The sequence below is a fragment of the Sorex araneus genome, chromosome 11, assembly GCF_027595985.1.
Source record: "Sorex araneus isolate mSorAra2 chromosome 11, mSorAra2.pri, whole genome shotgun sequence".
Classification (NCBI taxonomy): domain Eukaryota; kingdom Metazoa; phylum Chordata; class Mammalia; order Eulipotyphla; family Soricidae; genus Sorex; species Sorex araneus.
This window is the reverse complement of record NC_073312.1, coordinates 13,375,955-13,402,067: the sequence shown is the minus strand read 5'-3', so window position 1 is coordinate 13,402,067 and position 26,113 is coordinate 13,375,955. Positions and strand designations below refer to the sequence as shown.

The window sequence follows — 26,113 nt, the reverse complement described above, 5'->3', positions numbered from 1 at the left end:
TTTAAATGCTGCCTACTGTTCAATATTTTTAAAACCCATTGACTTAATGAAATCAATGCAAGAGTCAGCTTGCATACTCCATCTCTCCCTGCACACATTCCATTCCTGCCTGTCCCGACATCGGCAAATAACAATGAAGACTAAACACTACCACTTACTCCTCTGTGCCTGGTATTAGCTCAAGTTCTTTATACATATTTATGCTTGCAACCCTTGCAGCCACCCTTCGGGTAGGTGCTATTATTAGCTCTCCTGTCCAGTGAGAAAACTAAGGCACAGAGATCCCAAGTGACAGACTCAAGGCCCCACAGCAGACATCAGGGCTGGAAGGAAAAACCTTGTGTTCTGCCTCCCCTACGTGGATTTCAGCCTGTATGTGTTCTATGAGTCTGGCTTACCAAAATCACCATCTTGGAAATGCTGTGGTTTTACAGATGCACCAGGGATTCTCCATCACCAGAACCAATGTTGTGTGCACAGGGAAATATACTCCAGACACAAACCAATGAGTAACAAATTAGCTTTGAGAAAAGGGTCTAGAAGGGTCCTGATGATGGCCATAGAGTGTTTTGTTGGATTTGAAGACAAGTGGCAACACTACTTTGTGCTTTTTAGTTAATGATTCCAGGAGAACAGGTTCAGTACATTGGAGCTCTGGCTATGGGGTATGTAGGGAAAATTAGTAAATATAAAGGTTTTTTTTATGTCAACCACTAGAGAGGTTAGAGCACAGTTTTATTTTAATGCATAAATTCAGAGGAAAATTATCATCTCATAGCCATCTATTAGAATTCAGAATTATGCAAGACAAAGTGTCACAGAAACTTCATTTTTTAATGGCACATTACTTCCCAGTGATTCTGCATTAAGCATACTGCACAGCATAATTAGTTTCCTCTGCAGGACATAATTAATAGTCCCCATGATTAATCACAGCTTCACAACATCAGAGGTTGCTTGGTCATTGCCTCAGCCTACTTTCTGCGGGGACTTTTGCTAAAGTTGGAGTTTTGTTTCAATGCCATGAGTGCTTATAAGATACATCAGAAGGGCACACGCTCTAAATTGGAACTGGTGCTTATTTGTTCAATTTCATAGCTATTGGATGACTTTAAGGTGAACGGACAGAGAGACCCCCAAATGTCCTTGCAAATGGATTCTCGGACTCTCTAGTACTAAATTTCCTACATTAAGGTGGTAAATGCACATTTACTTTGGAACTAGAGAGATCTACGTGGGAGTACTGGCACCCAGACCCAGCCAACTGCCGTGAGGTAGAACCAGGCCCACAGTCCCATGGGAGTTCTAGCATTCAACAGACACCTCAGAAATACAAAGGATCAAAAGGTTACTATGATTTGTACCAGTAATGAAGAACCTGGAAGAAACAGAGAACATTTTTTTGCTTTTTGGGTCACACCTGGCGATGCACAGGGATTACTCCTGGCTCTGCACTCAGGAATCACCCCTGGCGGTGCTCAGGGGACCATATGGGATGCTGGGAATTGAACTCAGGTCGGCCGCGTGCAAGGCAAACGCCCTACCCGCTGTGCTATGGCTCCAGCCCCAGAAATAGAGAAATTTTAGAACTATGCAACCTACCAAGACTAAATCAGAAGAAAATGGGAAACCTGAACAGGTTGATGACAAGCAAGAACTTGAAAGAGTAGTCAAACTTCTCCCTTCAAACTAAATCCTTGACCACAAAATTAAGGCTACCACATAAAGGACGATGCTAAGAGTTTCTAATGCACCATGATGGGGACATCTTGGCAGTGTGGTATGGGGAGTGTGGTGTGGAAACCTCAGATATCTGAACATTTATACTCTTGTAAACCAAAGTGAATGTAATGAAAAAATTTCAAATAGAATGAATTCAAATAAGTTCAAATTCAATGAAAACATTTGCTAAACTAAATTAACAAATTAAATTTATCTGTATTATAAATTTAAATAAATTCAACTTCAATTCGGCAAATTAAAATAAACTGAATTAAAATAAAATAATTAAAATGATATAATTAAAATGAAACTGGACTGGGGAGATGGCTCAAAGACTAGAGCATGTGCTTTGCATGCAGGAAACCCAGCATTGCATGAGCCCTGAGCACTGTCAGGAGTGACCCCAGGCACTGAGCTGGGAAGAACTTCCAAGCACAGCTAGTTGTAGCTCTCAAAACAACAAAAAAAGTTAATGAATAAATAAATAAATAAGTATTTTTAAAGATAAGAAATAGCTTATTTTGTCTTTGTATTTTCCTATGCTTTTAAATTTTTCTGTAATAAACATGAAGTAAGGGCTGGAGCAATAATACAGCAGGTAAGGCGATTGCCTTGCACTCGGCTGATCCAGGTTCGACTCCTCCGCCCCTCTTGGAGAGCCCGGCAAGCCACTGAGAGTATCTTGCCCGCACAGCAGAGCCTGGCAAGCTCCCCGTGGCTGTATTCGATAGGCCAAAAACAGTAACAACAAATCTCACAATGGAGACATTACTGGTGCCCACTTGAGCAAATCGATGTATCTGTGATACAGTGAAGCATGCAGTAAAATTCTTATGATCAGAAAATAATAAATTTAATTAACTATACATATGTCTTTGTGGATAAGCTGAATGACAAATAAATTAAATTCCTGCCATACATAACAAGCATAATAATGAGTAATATAGTCTAAATTCCATACTTATTTCCAAAATGCTCCTGAGGAAAAAATTGCTTAAAAGTGTACCATTTTCTCAACCTAGAACCATTTTATTTTACTTCCTTCAGTCCTAATTCACAAATTTAGAAACCAAAATCAAAAAGCACTCTTCACTGCTAAGGAACAGTTACTTAAACGTGTCCAGAAGAAGACCTAGTCAACCCAATTCTAAAAGATTAAATAGAACCTAATGTTATTTTAAAGGTTGGGGGTCCTTTCTTAACTCTGAAAAATCTGTTTTCAAACATGTTTATGGACTTCCTAACAGAATAATTTCCCCTCTCTCAATTCCTTTCGTGTCCCAAAAACTGTTCTAGCTTCCCCTTCCCACCACCCACCTTCTACCCAAGAAAGGCACAAGGGATAAAGCAGGAAGGATGCCTGGAGGAGGACTTACATCTTTCAAAGGCACCAGCTTCATGGTTGTTTGGTAGGAAGGAGTAAGAGTTGCCGGGTAGTTGTAGTCAACAATATCATGTTTGTAATCCGCCTTGTAGGCAACCTAAAATGCAAAGAAAAGAGCAAGAGAAATTAGTTCCCACTTTCTTTTGACCTTGCGTGAACATCATAGGAAATAACTGAAAAGTAACCAGAAACAAAATTAAATCAATATCATCACCTCCAAAGAAAACTCAAGTGTGTTAACACGTTGTCTTTAATTAACTTAAATACTTCCCCTAAATTAATCCAAAATTTTCATCTATAGCACATTTAATTTTTCTTATTAATTATAAAACCCCATGCAGCTTTTATTAAAAAGAAGCATTTGCACACTATGATGCATTTGCATTATAATGGAAGAGCTGCTTGACTGGCTCTAAGAAAATAAAGGAGGAGTTAAAAGTCTCGGACTATTTTTCCAAAGGTCTAATTTGACATACTCAAGCAGAGGAAATCTGACATGTGTATGTGTTAATACTAAAATCAGTTTCTTCTAGGTGTCCTTAATGTCCAAGATTTGCAACTTAGTATTTGCAAACCTATAAGTGGAACTGACAAAGTCAAAAAGTAATGAACAATTTATACAGGACAAGGAAACTGGGGGCAGGATCTATTTTTTTTTACCTCACTACCTTGACTGGTGTCTAGCCATAGTGGGTCTTCGTGAGCACAAGTGCTGAAGAAATGAATCAACCCACCCACCCACTCACCAACCTATGCCAAATGCACACTTGGGAAACTGGTGGAATTTCAAATCAGATGACATTCATCCATTTATCTTCCCCTTTCAGAAACTAAAAGCTTTTCTTCCCATGGCTCAGTTGATAAATAAATTGATGCTTTTGAAAAATGTTAAGGGTTTTGCCTGGCCTTGGTTATATTGATTAACAATTTAGAAGCTCTTGTGGGTCAAAAGGCTAACGGAGGTTAAAAAGGAATTGGCTGAAATGTTCATGTCCCAACTCCCCCCACCCCAAATGTCCAGGATCAACAAAGCGACTCACGTTGCTGGCCAGATTTGCAACTTTCATGGCATGGAGTGTCCGTTTGTCCATACCGACCCCTTCATAGTGGCCTCTCATGTGGTTCTTGTAATTTTCTTTGTATTTGTTCTGCATGAAAACATGATACTGTCAGCAAACACCAGTCTCCTCCTGGCGTGGTCGAGATAGACTATTCATTTTCATGCGCTACACTGAACATCTAAGTGATTAAGCAGAACCAATTGAAGTAGTGAGTCCATCACTGAATTTTTTAAAAAACAAAACACCTTAGAACTATTCTAAAATTTTAAACAAGCATGAGAAGTTAGACGAAGGGAAGCATACAAAACAATAGGTTCTGATGGGCACAGACAGCATAACTCAGACCTGATTTGGTTGAACATTTGCCACTGTGAATACACTGTATTTTCCCAGTCTGAAGCTTATGAGGATGGAGTCCTCTAAAGGCCAAGTACTGACTGTGGAAGCCCCACGTGCAAAGCCCCATGCTGGGTACTGGTACCACTCACCACATTTAGAAATGCTGTCACCTCTCTCTCTAAATAAATAATGAAACCTGAGCTCTGCCAAAATCTGCATCCAAAGATTGGATGCCATTGCAACCATGTGGAATCAAGATGCTATGTCCCAAATGCAGTTTATCAAACAGAGAGCAAGTGGGGTGACAGGAAGTCATACACGAGAGGCTCTAAGTAGTGTCTGATAAAATATATTAAAACCAGGTACCCTAGGAGGTCATGAAGTCATGAAGATGCAGAGAAGCAGAGTATTTAAACAGGCACAATTATATTTTTCTCAGACAGTCCTCACAGCTCTAGTTCAAAAAGATTAAGCAACTTCCCAAACTCAGCCATTTGGCTAATTATGGAACCAGGTAAACCAGATCCAAAGATGGTGCTTTCTTTCTTTCTTTCTTTCTTTCTTTCTTTCTTTCTTTCTTTCTTTCTTTCTTTCTTTCTTTCTTTCTTTCTTTCTTTCTTTCTTTCTTTCTTTCTTTCTTTCTTTCTTTCTTTCTTTCTTTCTTTCTTTCTTTCTTTCTTTCTTTCTTTCTTTCTTTCCACCCGGAGATGCACAGGGGTCACTCCTGGCTCTGCACTCAGGAATTACTCCTGGCAGTGCTCAGGGGACCATATGGGATGCTGGGAATTGAACCCGGGTCGGCCACGTGCAAGGCAAACGCCCTACCCGCTATGCTATCGCTCCAGCCCCAAGATGGTGCTTTCTTTTAAAAGTTTTTTTGGTTCACACCTGGCAGTGCTCAGGGGCTACAACAAGTCTAATACTCAGGGGTCTGTCAATCATGGTGGTACTTGGGAACTCATGTAGTGCCCAGGATACCACCCTGGTCTCCTGCATAAAAAACATGCACTCAGCACTTTCAGCAATCTCTGCTGTTCCAAGGTTGGTGCTATTAACCTCTGCATTTTTGCAAAGGAAATTCTTCACTGAACCTCGTGGAATCCCTTGCAGTTAAAAATTTTACCTTTAAATATGGCTCAGAAAAAAAAAAGTACAATCACATAACCTGGCATGGGTAGTTGGTGCTCTTAAGGAGACACCACCAGATAGTTCCTGCGAATTTCTTAGTTTTCAAATGCCACTCAAGCACATAAATGATAATCTGTAAGATGGGAACCAAGCTTTGGCTCCCCAGGTAGCTGTGAGGGTTAAATGAGTTTGGATATTAACTAAGAGACACAAAGTTATGTTGAATGGGGTTTTCGCATGCTCAGCCAAGCTCTCAGAAGCAGCCAGCACTAGGACCCAGACACTACACTACATGAAGGATGCAGAAAGGTAGTCTGTCTGCCCTGAGGACTCAAGTCGAGCATATGACAAGAGTCATGGCTGAATCTAACCCTGCACGGGCCAATCCCAACAAGTAATTGAAGACTGCGTGAACCAATCCTGGCAAGGAACCTAACAGTGCATGGGCCAATCCGGGCAGGCAATCGGCAATGCAATGCCCTAGCTGGCAATCTAATACTGCAATACTGCGTAGACCAATGCTGGCAGGCAATCTAAATCAAATTTCACAGGTCTCTGTGGCATGCTCTCCCAAGACACTTTCACACACGCTTAGGAGATGGAGTTCGTAAGAGGAACACAAACAAATGTTTAGCCATTGAAAAACTCACATCACTGGTGAATTTTGAGATCTTGCTCACATTCCTGAATTGAGGTGTGTCACAGTAGTTGATACTGTGACCTTTGCTACTTTCCAAGTCTTTCTTATACTCCACCTTGGAAATCAAAACACCAGATGCACAACAGAATCAAACCTAACATCACTTTTTAAAATGCCACCAGGACTCAACCAGGTTAGGTTTTGATTGATTTTTGTCTGGGTTGCTTTGATTGGTTTGATTTGGGCTAAACCCAGCAGCAGTGTTCAGGGCTTACTCGTGGCTCTGTGCTCAGAGATCACTCCTGGCATGCTTGGGAGCCAAGACAGAGCAAGGTGTCTTGCACATCAGGCAATTGCTTTAATCCCTGCCCTATTGCTTCCGTCCTGGATTTCTCTCTTTTATTTTATATATAAAACTTTTAACCCAGGATTTTTAAATACAAGGCATAAAATACTGGAAGTGAAGAGTATTATTTTTCTTTCAGGCAATAAGCATATAAATAACCAATTTGGTTCTGAAAAATTGAAAGTGTAAAGTCCCTTTCAAGAGCAAATATTGGTAAGGTTGGCCAACAGTCAGTTGGTGGGAAGTGTCTATTGGGGTCATATCTGGACTTATAGTCATGTTCTGTTTCTTGATCTGGTTCTGGTTTCATAGATGTGCTCATAGAATAAATGCACTCATTTATTCTATGGCTCATAGAATAAATGCACTCATTTATTCTATGCCTTCAATAAAAGTTAATTGATGAGGTAATCTTCACAAAGGTGTACAATAAATGGAACCACTGGCAGATGCAATGTCTCCTCATTTTAAAAGGGCTGGCAAGTTCGGCCCTCCTGAGTAGCTGGATGTAACATGAACTATAGTGATATACTAGACCCCAAGTCAGCCCAAGTCATTGGAGAAGGAATCTGAAGGCTGATCTCCAGAGAGAGAGGTAGTGTTGGGCTTTTTGCTGGGCACACATTAGGACAAAAAGAAATAGATGCTCCCCTTGTGATCTCTGGCCAAAGGAAATATGATTTATTATTCTAGCTTATCACTGTCATCCCATTGCTCATCGATTTGTTTGAGCGGGCACCAGTAACATCTCTCATTGAGAGACTTATTGTTACTGTTTTTGGCATATCCAATACGCCACGGGTAGCTTGCCAGGCTCTGCCTTGCGGGCGCGATACTCTTGGTAGCTTGCCGGGCTCTCTGAGAGGAGCGGAGGAATCGAACATGGGTCGGCCGCATGAAAGGCAACCGCCCTACTGCTGTGCTATGATACCTTTACTAAAGATTCTAGCTTATAAAGCTAATAATAGCAATATACCTTTGAAAGATATAATGCTCACAGTATGATATAAAAGTAGAAAACCACAAAACTATATGTACAGTCAAATTATCATACCATAATTATGCAACTTTATATCAATGTTTTATCCAGATAAGAAAGGCACTTCAGAGAAGCTACTAGGGTATGAAAGAATATGGGGGTCTAGAAAGGATATTTCCTCACAAAGCACTTCTAACAATTCTAAAACTCTTAATCACTGGGTATGCAAACAAAACAGAGTCTTCTAGCAGCCAATTAGGCTTTAAAGGTAAGGGAAATTCATGTGGTACACGCGTTACACAACTCTCAGGAATCTGACTATGATAATATAAGAGATTCCATGTTGGAAACACTTTTCTCAATCTTAAATTACTGCTTGATAACAATGTCATTTTATTATAAAGTTTGGTGCAAATGCAATATCCAGGCAATCAGAAATCTACTGTCTGGATTTTGAGTCTCTACTGTTTTTGGGGAAAAATTGAGGCAAGATTTTGAACCATCATACGAAAGCTCACATCATTCAACCCTTAACAACATGTTAGTGATATTCTAAATAATGTCTTAACCCTGTCAAAATAGAACTATAATCACACTGTCTCCTCTATGGATACTTTTTTGTAGCATTTTCAGCAGTTTTCCATATCAGACAATACAAAATATATCATTTCTGTTGTGCTTTGGGACAGGAATTGGGGCTTGGGATGGAAACATCCCAAATTTCTGGTGGGAAGGTGTAATGGTGGTGGAATTCATGTTTGAATATTAACTGTAATCAAATATTGTGAACCACCTTATAAAATAAAAAATTTTAAAAAAATTTTGAAGCATTGGAGAAAAAATGAAATTCATATATGTCTCTAAGATCGCTTATGAATTGCTGTTTAAAGGCACAACCAGTCTTGAGAAACTGGTAGTTCTGGTGAGGCCCATGTGAGATGTCAAGGTCCTGCATCCTGGGGTCATGGAGCCCATCCCTAGGGGACAGCAGAAGGCACAGCACAGAGGGTGACCACCACCCATACTCACCTCACTCACAAGCTTGTTCACACTCTGAGCCCGTTTAAGAACCAAGTTGTCTTGGGCAGAGAGGGAGTGATAATGAGCTGCCCCCTTCATCTTACTGTAGTCTTGCCTGTATTTTATCTGAAAGAACACACAAAGAGTGTCAGGAATTGGTGCCGGCAGAATTTTCATGTCAACATTCACTAAATATAAAGTTATGATGGAAAACAATCTTCTTTTCTTCATTTATTTCATAACCTTTAGGACTCATTTGTATTAATGCCTTACTGATGCTTTCCACACCTTTTATACTCAGATGCTACACTCTATTTCTGCATAAAGTCTCAAACATTGCTGGAGCAATAGTACAGTGAGTAGGGCACTTGCCTTGAACACAACCAACCCAGGTTTGATCCCCAGCATCCCATAAGGTCCCTAGAGCACTGCATAAGTGATTCGTGAATACAGAGCCAGGAATTATCCCTGAGCATCACAAGGTGTGGCCCAAAAACAAACAAACAAAAAGAGAATGTCCCAAACATATTCCAAACCCTTCCTGTCCTGTCCTACTCTGTTTCTGTCACCTCGGCTGAGGGATAGAGTCCCTTTCTTCCCCTTTCAGGGCAAAAGTGCACAACTATGGACACATGAATAATAAAATAAATTCATGGTAACAGAGTCAGCGAGAAAGCAAGGAGGAAGGCGTGAAATAACAGGTGTCTGTGCTAGACCAGGTCCAAGTTGGCTTATTGGCTTGACAGTGAACATTCACTTTACTAAGTTTATTTATAGACCCTCTTTAAGGGATGGTTCGCTGGCCAACATCCTGCAATTAAAAATATTTTTATTAACCAAGCCACACCCAGTCTGAAAATCACAGGAATTATTTTCATCAGCAACCCTCCAATTTCTGGAAAGATCCTTTTGACTACATCTCTCCTATGCCCTGCTGTTCTGGCTGGACCAGCACTGGCTTCAACTGATGGAGAATGAGCTACGCTGTTTGTCTGTGCCAATCTTCATGAAGCAGGACACTGTGACCGAACAGTCCAAATGGGACCAAAGAAGTTGATACCAGAAAGTTGGTGAGACATTGAAGGCTAACACTCTTCTCAGCTCAACTCGGAGTCATACGTCCCTCCGGCACTTTCAGAAAAACACAGTCACACATCCCTCCAGCACGTTCAGCACACACAGTCCTAAAGTCACGCTCCTCTTCCTCCTGTGGTTCCCTAGTTGTTCCAAGATGGTACTTACATCACTAGCAAGTTCATTGGCTTTCTTGGCATTCTGATAAGCTGGTGTGATCATGGCCGGGAAGCTGCCTTTTCCTCTTTGTTCCTCACTTTCGTCCGGGTAACCCTGATGGTCAACAGGAACCTTTCATCAGTAGTGCTTCCTTTCCAGTGTGTGGCAGAAGAGCTTATGATCTCTGTCCTACTGCCCATCACTGGAGTGGCCATTCTTGCTGTCCACCCCAGTGACCCCCTTGGGAGCAGTACTATGTGCTTAACATGGAAGACACTGAAGAGCGGCCTGGCTTAATAGTGCTCAGGACACAAGTAGCACCAAGCAGACGTTGACTAGTACCAAGGTCATCAACCCCATTTCCACAAGAGAAATCAAGACTCCCCTTGTCTGGGGAAACTGTGTGATGGAGCATTCCTTTCTTCACCAATACCAGGAAAGGAGTCTCAAGTGCCACCTTTCTCTGGAAGATTAGCAGATCTATGCAGAGATTGTGAACAACCCAGGGCCCGCCTTCCCCAGTGATGGATGTGAAGAAAGAACAGTCTATGACTTTTGGAATCTTTGTAGAGGGAAGCAGGGGAGGGATTAACATTGCTGTAAGATGATCTGAAATGGGACTAAATGTCTGCTTGGGCATATCAGAACTGAGTCTTCATTTCATTCTAGCTCCTCCATTCATACTTACCCCCCCCCCACTGAGGGGATCGTAGCTCTCTGGAAGCTTCCTTGACAATCTCTGTGGAAATCTCCCCTATCATGCACTTCAAGACCCAGCAAAGGCTCATTTCTCTCTGGGGATCTTATTCCTGGCCCAGACCTTCCTCAAGCACACTGCTTTCTCGGTTGTATGCCCACACACTTTGCCCACAAATCTGAAGCAGCCCTTGGTCTGCTCCCTCGGCCTCATGACTCTTTTGGCCTCTGACCACCTCTAAGGCGGGGGTCTGCCTGCTCAGACGGAGGCCTGCACATGTGCGTCAGCAAGACAGCTGGTTCAGATGAGAACACCCAGGCTTCCTTTTCAGCCAAGGATGGCAACTGTTTGGCCTAAGTGCTCCTTTATGTTTGGTTTCCAAGTTAAAAAAATCTTAGGGGAGCAAGGGAGGGAGGGAGGGATGGAGGAGGAGAGAGAGAGAGTGAGAGAGAGAGAGAAATGAAAGAAAAATAGAGGGAGGAAGGAAGGAAGGAAGGAAGGAAGGAAGGAAGGAAGGAAGGAAGGAAGGAAGGAAGGAAGGAAGGAAGGAAGGGAGGGAGGGAGGGAGGAAGGGAAGGAGGGAGGGAGGGAGGGAGGAAAAGTCTCTAAAATTTTTTTGTTTCATTTTGCCTATTATTTTATATTATAAAGTTGATTAGCAGCTTCATACTTTACTGCCTATCACTACATGTTATGTATATAATTCTTTTGGAACAGTATTTCTTCCTACTGGGGACTTGACTGACTGCAACTAATAAATTGGACACATGGGATAGTCCATTAATCTAAAAATATATCCACCCATTAGGAAGAAGAATGGTTTGTTGGCTCTACAGCTATTTATAGTTTATCTAAGAGTGTGCCTGCTTCTCTCCTGCCCTCCTCCTCAGGTCCTGGCAAATCCCACTAACTCACACAGTGAAATGTCACACTAACAGTCCGCTCAACAGTTGCCAGCAGTGCCATCAAACAACACTGGCTCTGATTCCTGTGTTGGTTGTTCACGTAACTGGAAACACTCTAATCATCAAGAACCAAGCACTGCAATCTGCACTCACCAGTCATTGATATGTACAGAAATGGCCAGATACAAATAAGAAAATATATATCATGAGCTAGTGGCAGATGGAGCCCCTCCAAATATAGGATAAAATATCAGTGCCAAACACAGATACAAAGTCCTTGTGATTTTTTTAGGTTGTCCTAAGCACTCTAAATAACATATATAAAACAGAGAATCCATAAAACACATACTACACATACTTTGATTGCACTGAAGGACCCTTGGAGTAACTTACTATGGACTTAATAAAATGGCCTTTTTCAAGCCAAAGCATACTTTTTGCTCAAATAAAAAACTGCAAACGGGACACAAGCTATTCATACACATCATTACTGTTGAAAAGTCATATATATGTTGTAGAGCCTACAAAATCAAACGTACAACTAAGAAAAAAACATTAGCTAATCCCACCGAATGTACTCTTCCAGTACATACACTTGGTAGTCCAATATTCTCCACTTAGAAACACGAAAAAGTAATGTTTCCCTTTCCTCCTCCACTTTCTATCTAGTGCCAGAAAATAGATGAGTGTGCAAATAAAAATTAGCTAGTAATTTTTCATCTCAATCTTTTTAACACCTTGTCAAAATGTAGTTCATTTAAGAAACAAAATCAGGAAAGAGGTTTTCATTCTTTGACATGCAGCTTTATCAAGCTGCCTAATTAAGAATCCATTTGTTAAGAAAATGAATCCTGCTACTCAAGAGCTCAGTATGTTCCAAGACATACTTTAATATCTACCGCCATGCGTAGGGAGTGACGGGCTATCAAGAAGTCTGCCTTAGTCTTGGGGGAATGTTTTTTTTTTTTGAAAATTTTATAAATTTATTTATTTATTTTATTCTTTAATTAGTGAATCACTATGAGGGTACAGATACAGATTCATACATTTTCTAGCTTGTTTTTCCCTCATACAATGTTCGAAAACACATCCCTCCACCAGTGCCCATTCTCCACCACCAATAAACCCAGTATCCCTCCCACTCCCCAATCCCATCTTCCCCCTCAACCTACCCTGCCTCTATGGCAGGGTACACCCTTTTGATCTCTCTAACTCAAACTGGGTGTTGTGCCTTGCAATAGTGGTATTGAGTGGCCATTGTGTTCAGTCTCTAGTCTACTTTCAGCACGCATCTCCCTTCCCGCTCGGGATCTCCAACCACATTTTACTTGGTCTTCCCTTCTCTATCTGAGCTGCCTTTTGAGGGGGAATGTTCTTAAATGAATGAATGAACACTTGAGAATGCTTCATTTTGTGCAAACCTATCATATTTCTATCTTCCTTTATTGAGAGGGAAGGTGCTTGGAATCTATTTCCTAAGAAGAGTCTTGTGTAATTGCTTGATCCTTTCAGACTTGGAAAATCTGCTTTTTATCAATAGAGCAAAGCTAAGGCAGAGTCAGGCCCCAGTGTACAGGTGCACAGGCTGAGTGTCTCAGGCTAGCTGTTTGATATCACGAGAGCTGACGGTGGAAAAGTCTCTCTGAAAGTCACTTTCCTCATACCTGACCAGACAGGGCCATGCATTCCTTTGTCAGTGTGCCCTCAGCTCCAAGAGCTGGGCCAACCATCCCCTTCATTTCCCTTTGGTACTGCTGATGGTACCTCACCTATTAGGAGAGAAAGCACAAATCCAACAAATTTAATCTTCTCTGCACAGGGGCCCCAGTGATAACAAATATATACCCTGGGGGAGGCAATTTTTTTTTTTTTTTGCTGTTTGGGTCCAGGGAGTGTTCCTTAGATAGAAAAGTTCCTTAGATAGAAAAGCATTGCCTTGACAAAAAGGATTTAGAAGCAAAACGCCCACAGTATTCCCCAGCACCCTAAGCATTGTTGGGAAGACCCAATCTCCTAAATTCTTTTTATTTAACACTATGAAAGGAGGCTCCTGCTGGAGTCCAAAGAGCATGAAAAAGTAGACAGGAAGTTGTCTCGCTAGGCCCAGGGGACTTCCTCCTTCCTCCCTCCCATGACAATGTGTTGTGAACACTTACATCACTTGCCAGTTCGTTGGCTCTTTTGGCTATTTGATAAGCTGGGGTGATCATGGCAGGAAAACTGCCTTTTCCTCTCTGCTGTTCACAGGCCTCTGTGTACCTCACCTGCAAAATGGGGAGAAAGGCAATCACTCCCAAGGCACATCTGCCAATAGGAGAACGAGTGACAAGTTCACTAGAGTTAGCTTCCATAACACCCTGCAGGTTCTCAACACAGAACTTAAAGGAACACTTCTGGCTTATTGTTCTAGGAATCAAATGCGTCTAATCTACCTTTTTATTCTCATTCCCAACACAGCTCCTGGCACACAGAAACCCTCAATGTGAAATCGCGCACATATTTGCAAAATACCTGGTATGTACCAGAGAGCCAGTTTGGGCACAGAAATAGAGTTTCTGACCTCAAAAAACTGCAGGTGAAATATGGGAGATAATTAAAGTTTCCCAACACAAGGAAACCACTCAGTAAGCTGATCCTGTAAACATGCTTCCACTTCCTATCAGAAGAACACCGAGCTCTTGGTCTTAGGTCTGGACCAGAGCACATGGTAGAAATTCTCTTGAAATTCTGTCTGATAATTTGCAGAGGCCAAGAACAGAATTCTTCAAGATTAGTCTGGTATATCTGGCTTTCACAAAGTCAGTGCTAATGGACTCCTTCTACTCAACCTAGACCTTAGTTCTTATTTTTTCAATGTTTTAGTTGAATTTTTTATTTTATAGTTATTCATAATAAGTTATACATTCATTATTCCAACACCAATCCCACCACCATTAGATTTCCCCACCACCATTACTTTAAATTTTCCCACCACCACCCAAGCCTGCCCCCAAAGCAATGGATCTTAGGTCTTCCCAGCCCCATCCAAGACTGAGACACTCTTGCCAGTCTCCCTCCCTCCACTTCTGAATCAGTGAAGGCTAGAGAGGACCATGGAGGAGGATGCCCGCATCCATCATTCCTTACATCACTTTGATGCTGTCCCCCTGCTTTGGCCCGCAGCAGCTCCGGTGTATCAGCCACTGTGGAGAACCTAGAGATGCGCTCGTCGTGGCCTCGCTTGTATTCCACCTGTGGAGGAGACAGCAGAGACAAGGTCACACTCCTAAGCCTCTGTGTGCCCTCTTACGTAGTCCCCACACTCAAGACAATCCTGCAGTAAGTTCATCTGGCTGGCTTTCGGGCTGAATAGAGAATGGACAGATGCTGCTAGAAGCCTGAAAGAGTGCCAAACCCTGCTGAACACTCACAAATACTGATTTTTGCCTCATCTCCAAAATAATAGTAGAACTACTCCATTTTATGAACAAATGGCTGGAGATCAGAAGGATTAAGCAGTTGGCTTCTGAGTTTAAATCCCAGACTTCTAGGTTCAAAGTCCAAGCTCTGAACGAACAAGTTATGCCACTCTTGAGGAAGATCTGCCAGCCAATGGATAAAAATCAGTGTCCTTAATGTTGAGGCGACCTCAAGAAACTGTTTGGCACAGTCTTTGCATGAGCAACCTGGTTTTCTCTCCAGGTTGATATGGTCTAACCAAGACACAGGATAACTGATGGAAAATACAGGACCATGATTGTCTCCATACTATTACATTACCAGTACCCACTTCCCCCGGGCACTCTCAGCAGTTGTTTTTAACACCTGGGAACTTATGAATGACAGAATCAATGTGACCAATAGTAGACATAAGAAGACACTCACTTGACTGGCCAGCTGGTTGGCTTTCTTGGCCCTTTGGTAAGCAGGTGTGATCATGGCTGGAAAGCTCCCCTTGCCCTTCTGTGGCTCATAGTCTTCTGTAAACTCCTGATGGCCAGAACCAACGTTAGTATGAGAACCAATATGATGTCAGAGAAGAACTAATACAACTGGAATAGCATATGCCATCAGAACCCATGGACTGGATTTATAAGGTATTTGAAAAATATTCCAGTCATCTGGAATGAACTGGGAAACGGTATTCAACAGGTGGTTCGAATAACACCTTCACAATGTGAAGAAATTATATTTTCCAGATCAAAGATGCTTATATTATGCAAAGCCTATTTCCCAGATCTCAATGCTTATATTATGTGAAACCAAGCACTGCACAGCTCAGGAGACCCAAAGACTCATGACTCGAAGACTTAGAGAGCATATGATTATGGAGACTTTTCTATAGTCACCCACTAGAGCTAGCATTGCTAAGCATCCATGTCCAATGTGTACTTTTCCCCCCTCTAAATTTTTGAGTACTGGGGCTGGAGCACTAGCACAGCGGGTAGGGCGTTTGCCTTGCATGCAGCTGACCCGGGTTCGATCCCCGGCATCCCATATGGTCCCCCAAGCATTGCCAGGAGTAATTCCTGAGTGCAAAGCCAGGAGTAACCCCTGAGCATTGCTGGGTGTGACCCAAAAAGCAAAAAAAATTTTTTTGAGTACATGTAATGATTACTTTTCTTAACAATACCTATAATGTTAGCATATTTTATTTCTGTTTTCTTTTCCTTTCTCAAAGGAAAAATTATTTAAGACTAATGATGTTTGCCAAAGTGGTTTCCACAAAGGACAGATGCGCCAGGTGTGTAGAAGGGACTAAAGCCATATTTCCCAAAGTGGGGCACCCTGAGTATATATACCAAGGGGGGGATGGTAGAGGACACTGGGAAAATCTAGTGGAGTAGTAGTAGCTTCAGGTGCATAGGGGAGCACTTGATGTTTGTTTGCTTATACCAGGGGGCCATTGAGTAACCATCTTCTGAAAAGGGGTCAGCATGTCCAAAAAAGTTTGGTTATCTCTAGGCTCACAGGTACAGGATGCTAATTGCTAAAGAGTTCCACGATGTGGGCTAAATTTGCCTTTCCTACCTGAATACCTAAGGTGTCCCTTAAGGAACCAAAGGTCAAAAGTCTAACATGGGCCTCAAAACTGGTTCCCTCCACAAACTCTAGAAAATGTTTCATTTCTTCACCTTTGCCAGCTTCTAGAGGCTGCCATATTCCTTGGTTTGTGATCCCAACCGGCTTTGACCCTTGCTTCTGTTGTCACTTTGCTCTGAATCTGGTGCTCTTGCTTCCCTCCTTACAAGGACCCTTGTAATTACATCATCAGGGGCATTTTCACCCTAATAATCCTGGATAAACTTCTGAAGCCAAGACAGGGCAGTGCCATCACCTTTGAAAAGTCCATTGGCTTTTCAATGTAAGGAAATTGACATCCAAATTCCAGGAATCAGGACTTGGAGTTATGTCTTCTAAGCTTCACTTTTATTTTGTAATACACAAACCAAAAAGCCACTCTGAGAGGCTGACCTCACTATCAGGCAGTGCACAGTCACAGGCTACAGAAAAACTCAACTCTGGAATAGAAGCCAAAAATGCTGCCTCTCTCAACGGGAGGGGGTGGGGGGAAGTGCCTTTGTTTCACAGAGCCAGTTCATAATTAGTGCATGGGGCCTTACTTTATGTTTTCATTTTTCTTCTTTTGTTTCTCTTCCTCTCTTTAAATTTCCCTTATTATTATTTAATCTCACCAAAAAAAGTAAGCCTTCAAAATAGGGGGCTAGGGGCATGGAGGGTTAGGGGTGTGGGGGGGCGGGGTGGAGCTATACTGGGATTCTTGGTGGCGGAATATGAGCACTGGTGAAGGGATGGGTATTCGAGCATTGTATAACTGAGATTCAAACCTGAAAACTTTGTAACTTTCCACATGGTGACTCAATAAAAAATTTTTTAAAAAAAGTATTTGAAAATCATATGAAAGATGGCAGACCACAGAGATAATGCAGAACATATTTTCCCTTAGCCAAACAGTGTTGTAACAATAGCAAATGTACTCAATTTTAATATGAAACATTAAATATTTTACATATAGAAAAAAATACTAGACATGGGGCTGGAGCAATAGTACAGCAGGTAGGGCATTTGCCTTGCACGCGGCCGACCTGGGTTCGATTCCTAGCATCCCATATAGTCCCCTGAGCACCGCCAGGGGTAATTCCTGAGTGCAGAGCCAGGAGTGACCCCTGTGCATCGCTGGGTGTGACCCAAAAAGCAAAAACAAACAAACAAACGAAAAAATACTAGACATCCCCACTACCACCGCATTCCATTGAAAGCAAGGCCATGTGGATTCTGTCTCTCTGTCTCTGTCTCACTCTGTCTCTCTGTCTCTGTCTCTATCTGTCTCTCTGTCTCTGTCTCTTTCTGCCTCTCTCTCTCTGTCTCTCTCTGTCTCTGTCTCTGTATCTCTCTCTCCCCATCCCTTCCTCAGATGATCTGATCATGATCTAGGTACATACGCGGTGTAATTTCCAGATCTTGTAAAATATCAACTTCTTTTATCAAAACTTTCTAATGATCACTGGGAAGATGGGAAACTTACTGGACTCGAGTGAGTGCTCCAGACATTTTTTTCTGTTTGTCTTATTATCAATAGACTGAAACTTATATAAAACAGACTCGTTGGGAGAAGAAAGCATTGTTCTCTACCACAATCTTCAACATAAAGGAACATCTCAAGTAAATTGCTCGTGAATGACTCAAGTAACTTCTCGGGCACTTACCTCACCCAGAGCCTTCCGAGCCTCAACCATCCTTACAATGTCAGGGTCTGGCAGATCTCCTGGGTGCCAAGCGTTGTCTTCTCCATATCCCGCCCAATAGGCTCTCTGGAATGGAAGCCCAAAACACATATAAACACACCTCATGCCATGTGGTGGGCAAACACCCACAGTCCCAGCACCACTCATATATTTGTCAGCATTAGATAGAAACTATCTTAAAAGACAGAAAGAGGAAAAGTGTCTGCCATAGAGGCAGGCTGGTGGGGAAAAGGGTGGTGATGATTCAATTTAAAAAAATTATCTGAAAAGTAGAAATTTCTATGGTTTAACTAAACTGTTCATTCCTTTTAGGCCCGAAAATAATCTGACATCCAAGTAATTAAACTATTGGAACCATAAATATCATAGAAGTATCACATTTAAAGTATCATGTCTTTGCTCATCATCTCTGGGCAATAGTGAGATGCCATGAACAGGAAATCTGGGATTAATCACCACTATTCAAACAAGCTATAAAAGCGCACTGCAATAATCTGCCTGTTATAGGTCTGAACACATTTGGCTAAGCAATTAATGTTAATAATAGGGAAAAAAAGGAGAAAAGAGAAAGCAGAGTTTATCTTTTGAGATATTAATATTATATCTAGGGAAATAAAATTAAGGGGGAATAACTAGCAATTAGAACTCCTACGGAGAGGAAGAGGGTTGAGATGATGGACAAACTTACTACCCTTTGAACTTTTGTACAATAAGAAACAAATAAGAAACATATGCTGTGAGTGTTGTGTGTAGAGTTCAAATGAAATGGCTAAGTAATTTCTGTGTGATGAGGTTGTTGATTGAGAGCAACCATATATTCTTAGGGGTGGTGTGAGGTAGAGAGTAAACCCAGGGCATCCAGAAAGCCATGTGGCCAATATGGGGATGACAGGCTAGAAAGAAGCGAGTGCAGAAGAGAGGAGGTCATCTCAGGAGCCCTCAGCAGGGCTCTGGCAGGAGATGACATGGCCTAGGAGTTGGGACAGAGAAACCGGAAATGGGGCAGAGCCTAGGGAAGTGTCAATGGTCAAAAGAACAGTAATAGAAATTTGAGGTCTGAAGGAAGAGGTCAGCGAGCATGAGCAAGATCAGATGTGGTCGTGGCGAAGCTACGAGGCAGAGATGCAGGTCTCAGGGACACAGCTCAGATTCACAGTGGTCACATGGACACCAGCGTGATTTCCTCTAGAAGAGGGAACGGCCAGCATTTCACAGGCAGAGCTTTTCTCTTTCTTTTCTCTTTCTCCAACCCTGAACCTAACTCTTCTCTCACCTCATTCCCCAGTGGCTGCCTGGTAGGTACAGCTGTCCCCTCCTTGGGTTTCATGTCCCAGTGAAAGACTGATTTAAACTGTTCACCATCCTCTTGGTCACCAATCTGCACAATGAAGAAGTCATCAGTAACGCTTCCATCAGAGAAAACAAGCAACCTACGGCTAAGCCCCGAGTCTCAGGTGGGAAGCAGCCTGAGAGCATCACAGCTCACACTGCACCGTCAGTCTCACCGTGGCTGCTTCTGCTCCACCAGCCAGGACACCCCACAGAGCCCCTGCTGTGTGCCGGGCCCTATGAGAAATTCAGTTAATGCCCTTATTGCATGTACAAGGTACTCAAATTAAGGTGACCTCAGAAAACCCTGCCGTCAAGAACCCAAGTTAACTTTAGTCTGTGCAACAATCTCACTCAAGAATTTGCTAAAGACAACATGTTAGTGATATCCTATAGGATGTCTTAATGGCTCCTGCCCAAATTGAACACTCTTCACACTGTTTCCTATATGGACACTTTTTCGTAAGCATGTTCAGCAGTTCTTCATAACAAACAATACGAAATATACTATTTCAGTTGTGTTTTGGGACAGGGATTGGGGGTTGGGATGGAAACATCCTGAATTTGCTGGTGGGAAGATGTAATGGTAGTGGGATTGGTTTTTGAATATTGGTATTTGAATGGTAATCAAACATTGTGAACTAACTTATAAAATTTAAATTTTTTTTTAAAAAGTAATGTGGAGGGCTGGAGTGATAGCACAGTGGGTAGGGCGTTTGCCTTGCACGCGGCCGACCCGGGTTCAAATCCCAGCATCCCATATGGTCCCCTGAGCACCGCCAGGGGTGATTCCTGAGTACATGAGCCAGGAGTAACCCCTGTGCATCACCGGGTGTGACCCAAAAAGCAAAAAAAAAAAAAAAAAAAAAGTAATGTGGAGTTCATGCCCAATTCAATCAGCTTAATCAATGGCTGAATAAATAGCAGTGTTCCTACATTAAAAAAAATATGTTAAAGAGCTGGGCCCCACAAATTCATGTAGGTGCTCTCCAAATACTTTACAATGTTCCCTTTAACATCTTGATATATAAAACACCTTGTATTCACTCTTGGGCATAGGTGCAAGGTTGGTGTCAAGGTTTGTGTTTTCCCAGGTAAACATCTGATCATTCTAGTGCCATGTATTAAAAGATCAGTCTTGCTGCACTAAACCAGGTGACACCTTTTTGGGAAATCCAGTGACTGCATAAACTCAGCTCTATTTCTGGGTTTCGTGTTCTATTCCATTGGTTTACTAGTACATACTTATGAGTTATTTTTATTACTTTTATAGGAAGTCTTGAAACTTGATAACCTTTAATTTTGTTACTCAAGATTTCCTGGCTATTCGAGAATCTTTGTCTATTCATAACAATTTCCTAGTTTGAGACTTTTTAATGCAGCTCCAAAATATTTAACACATAAGTGGAGAGATCTCTACATGCTTTTTCCCTAGGAATTTTGAGAAACCACTATGAACATCACCAAGACTGAAGCCAAGGTTTCTGGTTGGCAGTTCTACAGATATTTTTTAAATAGTTCATTTGTCCCGGAGACAATCTTATGCATTATAGGATGTTTAGCAGCACAGCTGGCCTCTGGCCTCCAGATGTCCAGCATACTCCTCCACACTAATTGTGACAATCAAAAGATGATATTACCATGTGTTCTCTGAGGGGTAAAATTGCCCTCCTTGTGAAGTTTGATTTAAAGACTTAGAGCTCTGCACACAATAAAAATAGACGCTCTGCCCCACTTCCAGAAAGCTCTATTTGTTATCCTTCCCCAGAATACAATCCCTTCACTGAGAAGTGTTTGTCTATACCCACAAGATTTGTGATTATACTAAGAAACAGGAAGAGGGGGAAAGTCGTCAATGTTACTAGTAAGTTAAGAAAGAATCTGGGATTAAAGTTTCATTCTCTGAACAGAAAATAAGCCAGATGTTTTCTCCTAACACTCTGTTCCCATCTACCAAGTGGGAACTTTTCTGTTAGTAATTATTTATGTATTCATGTTTAAAGAGTGACACTTAGAAACAGGAAAATGCTTATCTATCTCAAATACCAACTCACAATCTTTAATTTCCTCCTTCATTGTGATCAATAATGCACCCCTTAAATTCTCTATTTTAATTTTAGTGCAGGCACATTAAATCTGTGTCCACTGAGTTGACAAACTCTCTCAGAGTTGCAAGTAAGAAAGTAACCCATTACACTCCCTGGGGTACTTTTAAATAAGGAACTTGGAAAAGGACAGGGTTGCCCATTTGATATCTTGTAGAAAAGGAGGAGAAAGTGATCTCAATTGTTTGCACATACATAAATACATACAGCATATACCCTAATAAATATACAAAAGCACACCATATAAACAGATACTTATATAAACATATGTACATACATCTATACATATATATGTATACACACTCCATATATCCATGTATGTATATACATGTACACATTCACACAGACATTCACACAGACATACATATCTCAGTGTGCACATGTACATAATCATATTCATGCATATATACATACATTCATATATGTGCTAACAAATCTAAGCACACAGTCCTTATAAGAAGTTCACATCTCTATATGTAGCTGGAAATAAAACCAGTGATAATCCCAACCTCATTCCTGCTAGGGGCTACCACGCAATTTTAAAAAAGTGAATCCCTATTGCCTCAAAGTACGGTAAATATTGTGTGACCTGGCATTTGACTATAAGGTAGAGACATGGCAGTTGAGGCCTAGTGGAGAGGGAAAATATATAGTTACTAAGGGATTTTTTTTTTGCTGGGGCAGGGGCATTCTCAACTATGATCAGGGGGTGCTAATCCTTGCTCTGCACTTAGGAATTACTTCTGGTGGTGTTCGGGGGCGCTATGGGATGCCGGGAATTGAATCCAGGTCAGCCGTGTGCAAGGCAAGTTCCCTGCTGTGCTATAGGCCCAGCCCCATTAAGGGATTTTTTTAAGTGAAAGTATCATATATAAAGCAGCTCTCCACAGCATAAGTACATCTCCTTGTGTCTAATCTATCAAACTCTGGCTACACTTCTGCCAACACACTGGATATCTGAAAACATGAGCTTTTTCCCTCCTGGAGTTTTCTACCCACAAAAGTACATGGAATTAGACCAATGGAGCAGTTTATGCGACATGTTATAAGCCAAACAATCTGGACCTGCAGTTGCTAGCTGCTGGCTAAAGCAGAACAAGTGCTTGAGAACAGTCTCAGCCTCCCCACATGCTGACAATATTCAGATGGTTCTTGTGAAGAATAAATAAAATGACCTAGTCAAAAAGCTTGGTGTACTCTTTTGCACTCTAAGAAGAGTTCCACTCAATATGTACTTTATAGTTGTCTTTAACATCATGCATGAAATGAAAATCCTAAAAGAATTAGACTTCTTAATAGTCTAGGATTGCTTGTGAATTCTTGAGGCTGATGAATCATTAGGAATTCATCATCTGGTGAGCAATTCACTGGGCCTGTGTCCAGCAAAATGTGATCATCCTAGTATCTACTTTATGTCATCATGATGTGTATTAGATGAATGAAGAAATTCTACACTAAGTACTATATAAAAATTTTAAGAATATAATAAATTCACAAGCGATGTGAAGCCCTTAGCAAAATTAAGTATTCGGAAATATCAAAGTAAAGATAAAGACAGTGTTGGTCTAAGGCACCTGCTCTTGAGCAGGAAGAATGCAGAAAGTAAATATAAGGAGGGTAACATTAGGAAGACAGAAATCTTCCTAGAGAGCCTTTCCCCTGTGTGTAATTTGCTAATTTTAGATAGCTGCTAACTTTGTCCCACCAAGCCACTTCTTGTGGGGCGTGGGGGAGAGAAGATAAATGATTCATCATTATATCAAATACAAGCTTTGATCAATAGCCAATTGTTTGACAAAAGACCACTGACCCTTTTTCAAAAGACTGCTTTATCAATGCATCCTTCTGGTCAACCCATCCATGACTCCCAACAAAATAATTTTGACCTACCCCCTCCCAAGGGGAAAGAGGTGGAAAATTTTGAATACTACTGAATCCAGAGAGATTTAAAAGAGAGGAACTAGAGGCTTTTAGTTTTCTGTACTAAAATATCACATGATGGAGGACAAAGAAATATCCTTGTGATATGTACTTTGTTATGTGAACTTTGATGTATTAGGCACCTACTGTATGCTCAGTTTATTATATGGCTGTGTTCTTAGCTGGCAGACAGATAACAATGGCAACAAGGATCTCAGTTATTCAAGAAAATTGTCCTGAGATTCATCTGTCCTGGCAGGACATTGCCATCTTTGCTGTGTTTATGGAGGAAATTGGCAGGTTCACATCTGGACAGAGATACTAAAAACAAAAACAAAGTCCAACAGGTGCCTGAGCAAAGAGATTAACTTTCAGAGATATTTTAAAATTGAGAATGAAGTAACTTACCCCAGGAATGGCTGCTGGAGATTTCCTCACAGTTAGGTTTAATGGGGTATGATAGACACTCGTGAACGTGTTGTTCTTGGGGTTATGACTGCACAAACAAGATACAACCAAAATTAGACTATGCTTTATCTGAGGTGACAGACTATTCTTAAAAAAAATCATGGTCATTTTTCAACCCATCGTTATGAAACAACAACTAAGTGCACAGTTTAAAGCAGTAGGCTTGAAAGAGGGTCGAAGGTAATCAGATAAATTCAACAAACATAACTCAGAGCCCAATATAACTGGAAAGGATCACTTTGAAACTTTCTGAAAAAAATTGACAAGGACTCTGGCATTGCTTAACAGAAAAACATGTAAAGCTCTGTAGCAGCTACATTTTTCTGCTGGGGGGGGGGGGTGTTCTGCCCAGAATTCAACCAGAGCCGTTACTATGGGACAGATTTGATCTCTTGTAAGAAATTCGAAAGTTCCAACTTACACCCCATGACATAAAATCCTGTCTGAGTTTCCTTGACTTAAAGGAAAACTTTTGGATTTAACCCTAGAGTTTATTTTGAACTTCTTACTGCATTCTTACTAAAAAATTAAAACCCAAGATAGGTGGAATAGCATCAAAAACTTACGCGTGACAGTATGGCCTTTTCTGGTGACTCACAAAGTTATTAACTGAGAGCATCATCTTGCAAATCTCACAGTGAAAACACGCTTTATGCCAGATCTAGAAATCACATAGAAGGGACTTAGCAAAATTACCTCCTTTTCTTTTCTTTTTTTTTTCTGAACTCAGGATTTTTATGTTTCTGGATAAAACTAACATTTAAGAAAATGACATTTAAACACACACATAAATACACTACTGAAATACGTTCAACAAATAACTTTTGATTGTCTTAGGGTCACACACCAGCGGTCCTTGGGGGTTACTTCCAACTTTGCAGTCAGGGGTTCTCTGGGGACAGCAGTGCCAGGGACCCAACACAGGCCTCTTGTATGCAAACTGTTCGATAATAACATTTTTTTACAGTGTAAATTAAATATACAATGGTAGGGAAATTTAAAAAGATGGGGAATATACCTTTCTTATTTTTCTTGGTTGGTGGTTCAGAAAAAGCCCACTTTAGAGGAGAAAATAAAGTTCCCATTTTGCTATGACTCCCAAAGGCTAAGGTAACTCCTACTCACCTGGTCAAGACAGTTGATTTTCTCAGCAGGATACACGCCAAACCCACACCTCGAGCAAGCCTGCACGTTCATCTTCCAGTCGGTCCTTCTGCCCGTCCAAGAGAGAAAACAACAGAGAGAAACAACAGGCAAGAGATGCCAAGGGCCGGGGCTGCTGTTTCAGTCTTTCCCAAATCCCAACAACTGTTAAATTCCTGTGGGCACCTCAAGCAGTTCCAGTCCGACCTCCGCTTTCCTTTCCTGACCTTCTTCTAGCTTGAAGGCAGCAGCGGGATGGCTTTTAAAGCCACCACTTACTCAAGGGGCTATTTTGGCGACTCGCTCAGCACGCATGGGTCGGAGGAAAGGTAGCGGTATTTCGAGCTGACACGCTTCTCTAAATAGAAAAGTGAAGTCACAATGGCATCGTGTTGATGTGAGTGACCAAATCCCGAGTGTGATCAGGCAGCATGGCGCAGTTTCACAGGAGCTGCGCTCATACCCCAAGAAAAGCACCCAAAAGAGTATTCATCCTCTCGTCCAGCAATCAACTTGGAACGGCTTTTGCAGCATGAGTCCTGTGACTAAGGCGGGGAGGCCAACTCCCCCCAGTGTAGGGAACCAGCAAGACTGATTCTCTCTTCAGTGGGGCTGAGGGGGCTATACACCATTACCGGATTTTAGCTTTATCTGTTTGAGGTTTGTTGTTGTTGCCAGTTTGAGTTTTTGTTTGTTTATTTGAGTTTGTTTTGTTTCGGTTTGGTTTTTGGGCTACTCTGGGGCCCACTCAGGATTTACTTTTGGCTCTTTGAGTTCAGAGATATCACTCCTGGCAGTCTCGGAGAACCATATGGGATGCCAGGGAATGAATTCGGATCAGCAGCTTGCAAAGAAAGCAGCCTACCCACTCGGGCCCTGTATATGACTTTTTTGAGATGTCTGTTCTCTCCATAGAAGTATAAGGTCCACTGAAACATGTTCCTCGTG

At 41.6% G+C, this 26,113-nt stretch overlaps 1 protein-coding gene across 2 annotated transcripts in view; it reads right to left on the bottom strand.

Moving 5' to 3' along the window:
* NRAP (nebulin related anchoring protein) overlaps positions 1–25,377 on the bottom strand; it is a 77,424-nt gene extending 52,047 nt beyond the window's left edge. The window contains exons 1-14 of one of the 2 annotated variants that reach the window (XM_055119554.1): positions 25,148–25,377; positions 24,589–24,683; positions 23,963–24,050; positions 19,474–19,578; positions 18,162–18,266; positions 15,319–15,423; positions 14,581–14,685; positions 13,611–13,718; positions 13,119–13,223; positions 9,862–9,966; positions 8,629–8,745; positions 6,285–6,389; positions 4,147–4,254; positions 3,099–3,203 (exon numbers count right to left, since the gene is read on the bottom strand). In XM_055119554.1, coding sequence (XP_054975529.1) covers positions 3,099–3,203; positions 4,147–4,254; positions 6,285–6,389; positions 8,629–8,745; positions 9,862–9,966; positions 13,119–13,223; positions 13,611–13,718; positions 14,581–14,685; positions 15,319–15,423; positions 18,162–18,266; positions 19,474–19,578; positions 23,963–24,050; positions 24,589–24,683; positions 25,148–25,219 — 1,428 coding nt within the window. In that variant the 5' untranslated portion in view covers positions 25,220–25,377. The remainder of the gene's footprint in view (positions 1–3,098; positions 3,204–4,146; positions 4,255–6,284; positions 6,390–8,628; positions 8,746–9,861; positions 9,967–13,118; positions 13,224–13,610; positions 13,719–14,580; positions 14,686–15,318; positions 15,424–18,161; positions 18,267–19,473; positions 19,579–23,962; positions 24,051–24,588; positions 24,684–25,147) is intronic. The other variant, XM_055119555.1, reaches the window with a different exon arrangement.
* Positions 25,378–26,113: the final 736 nt, after the last annotated feature.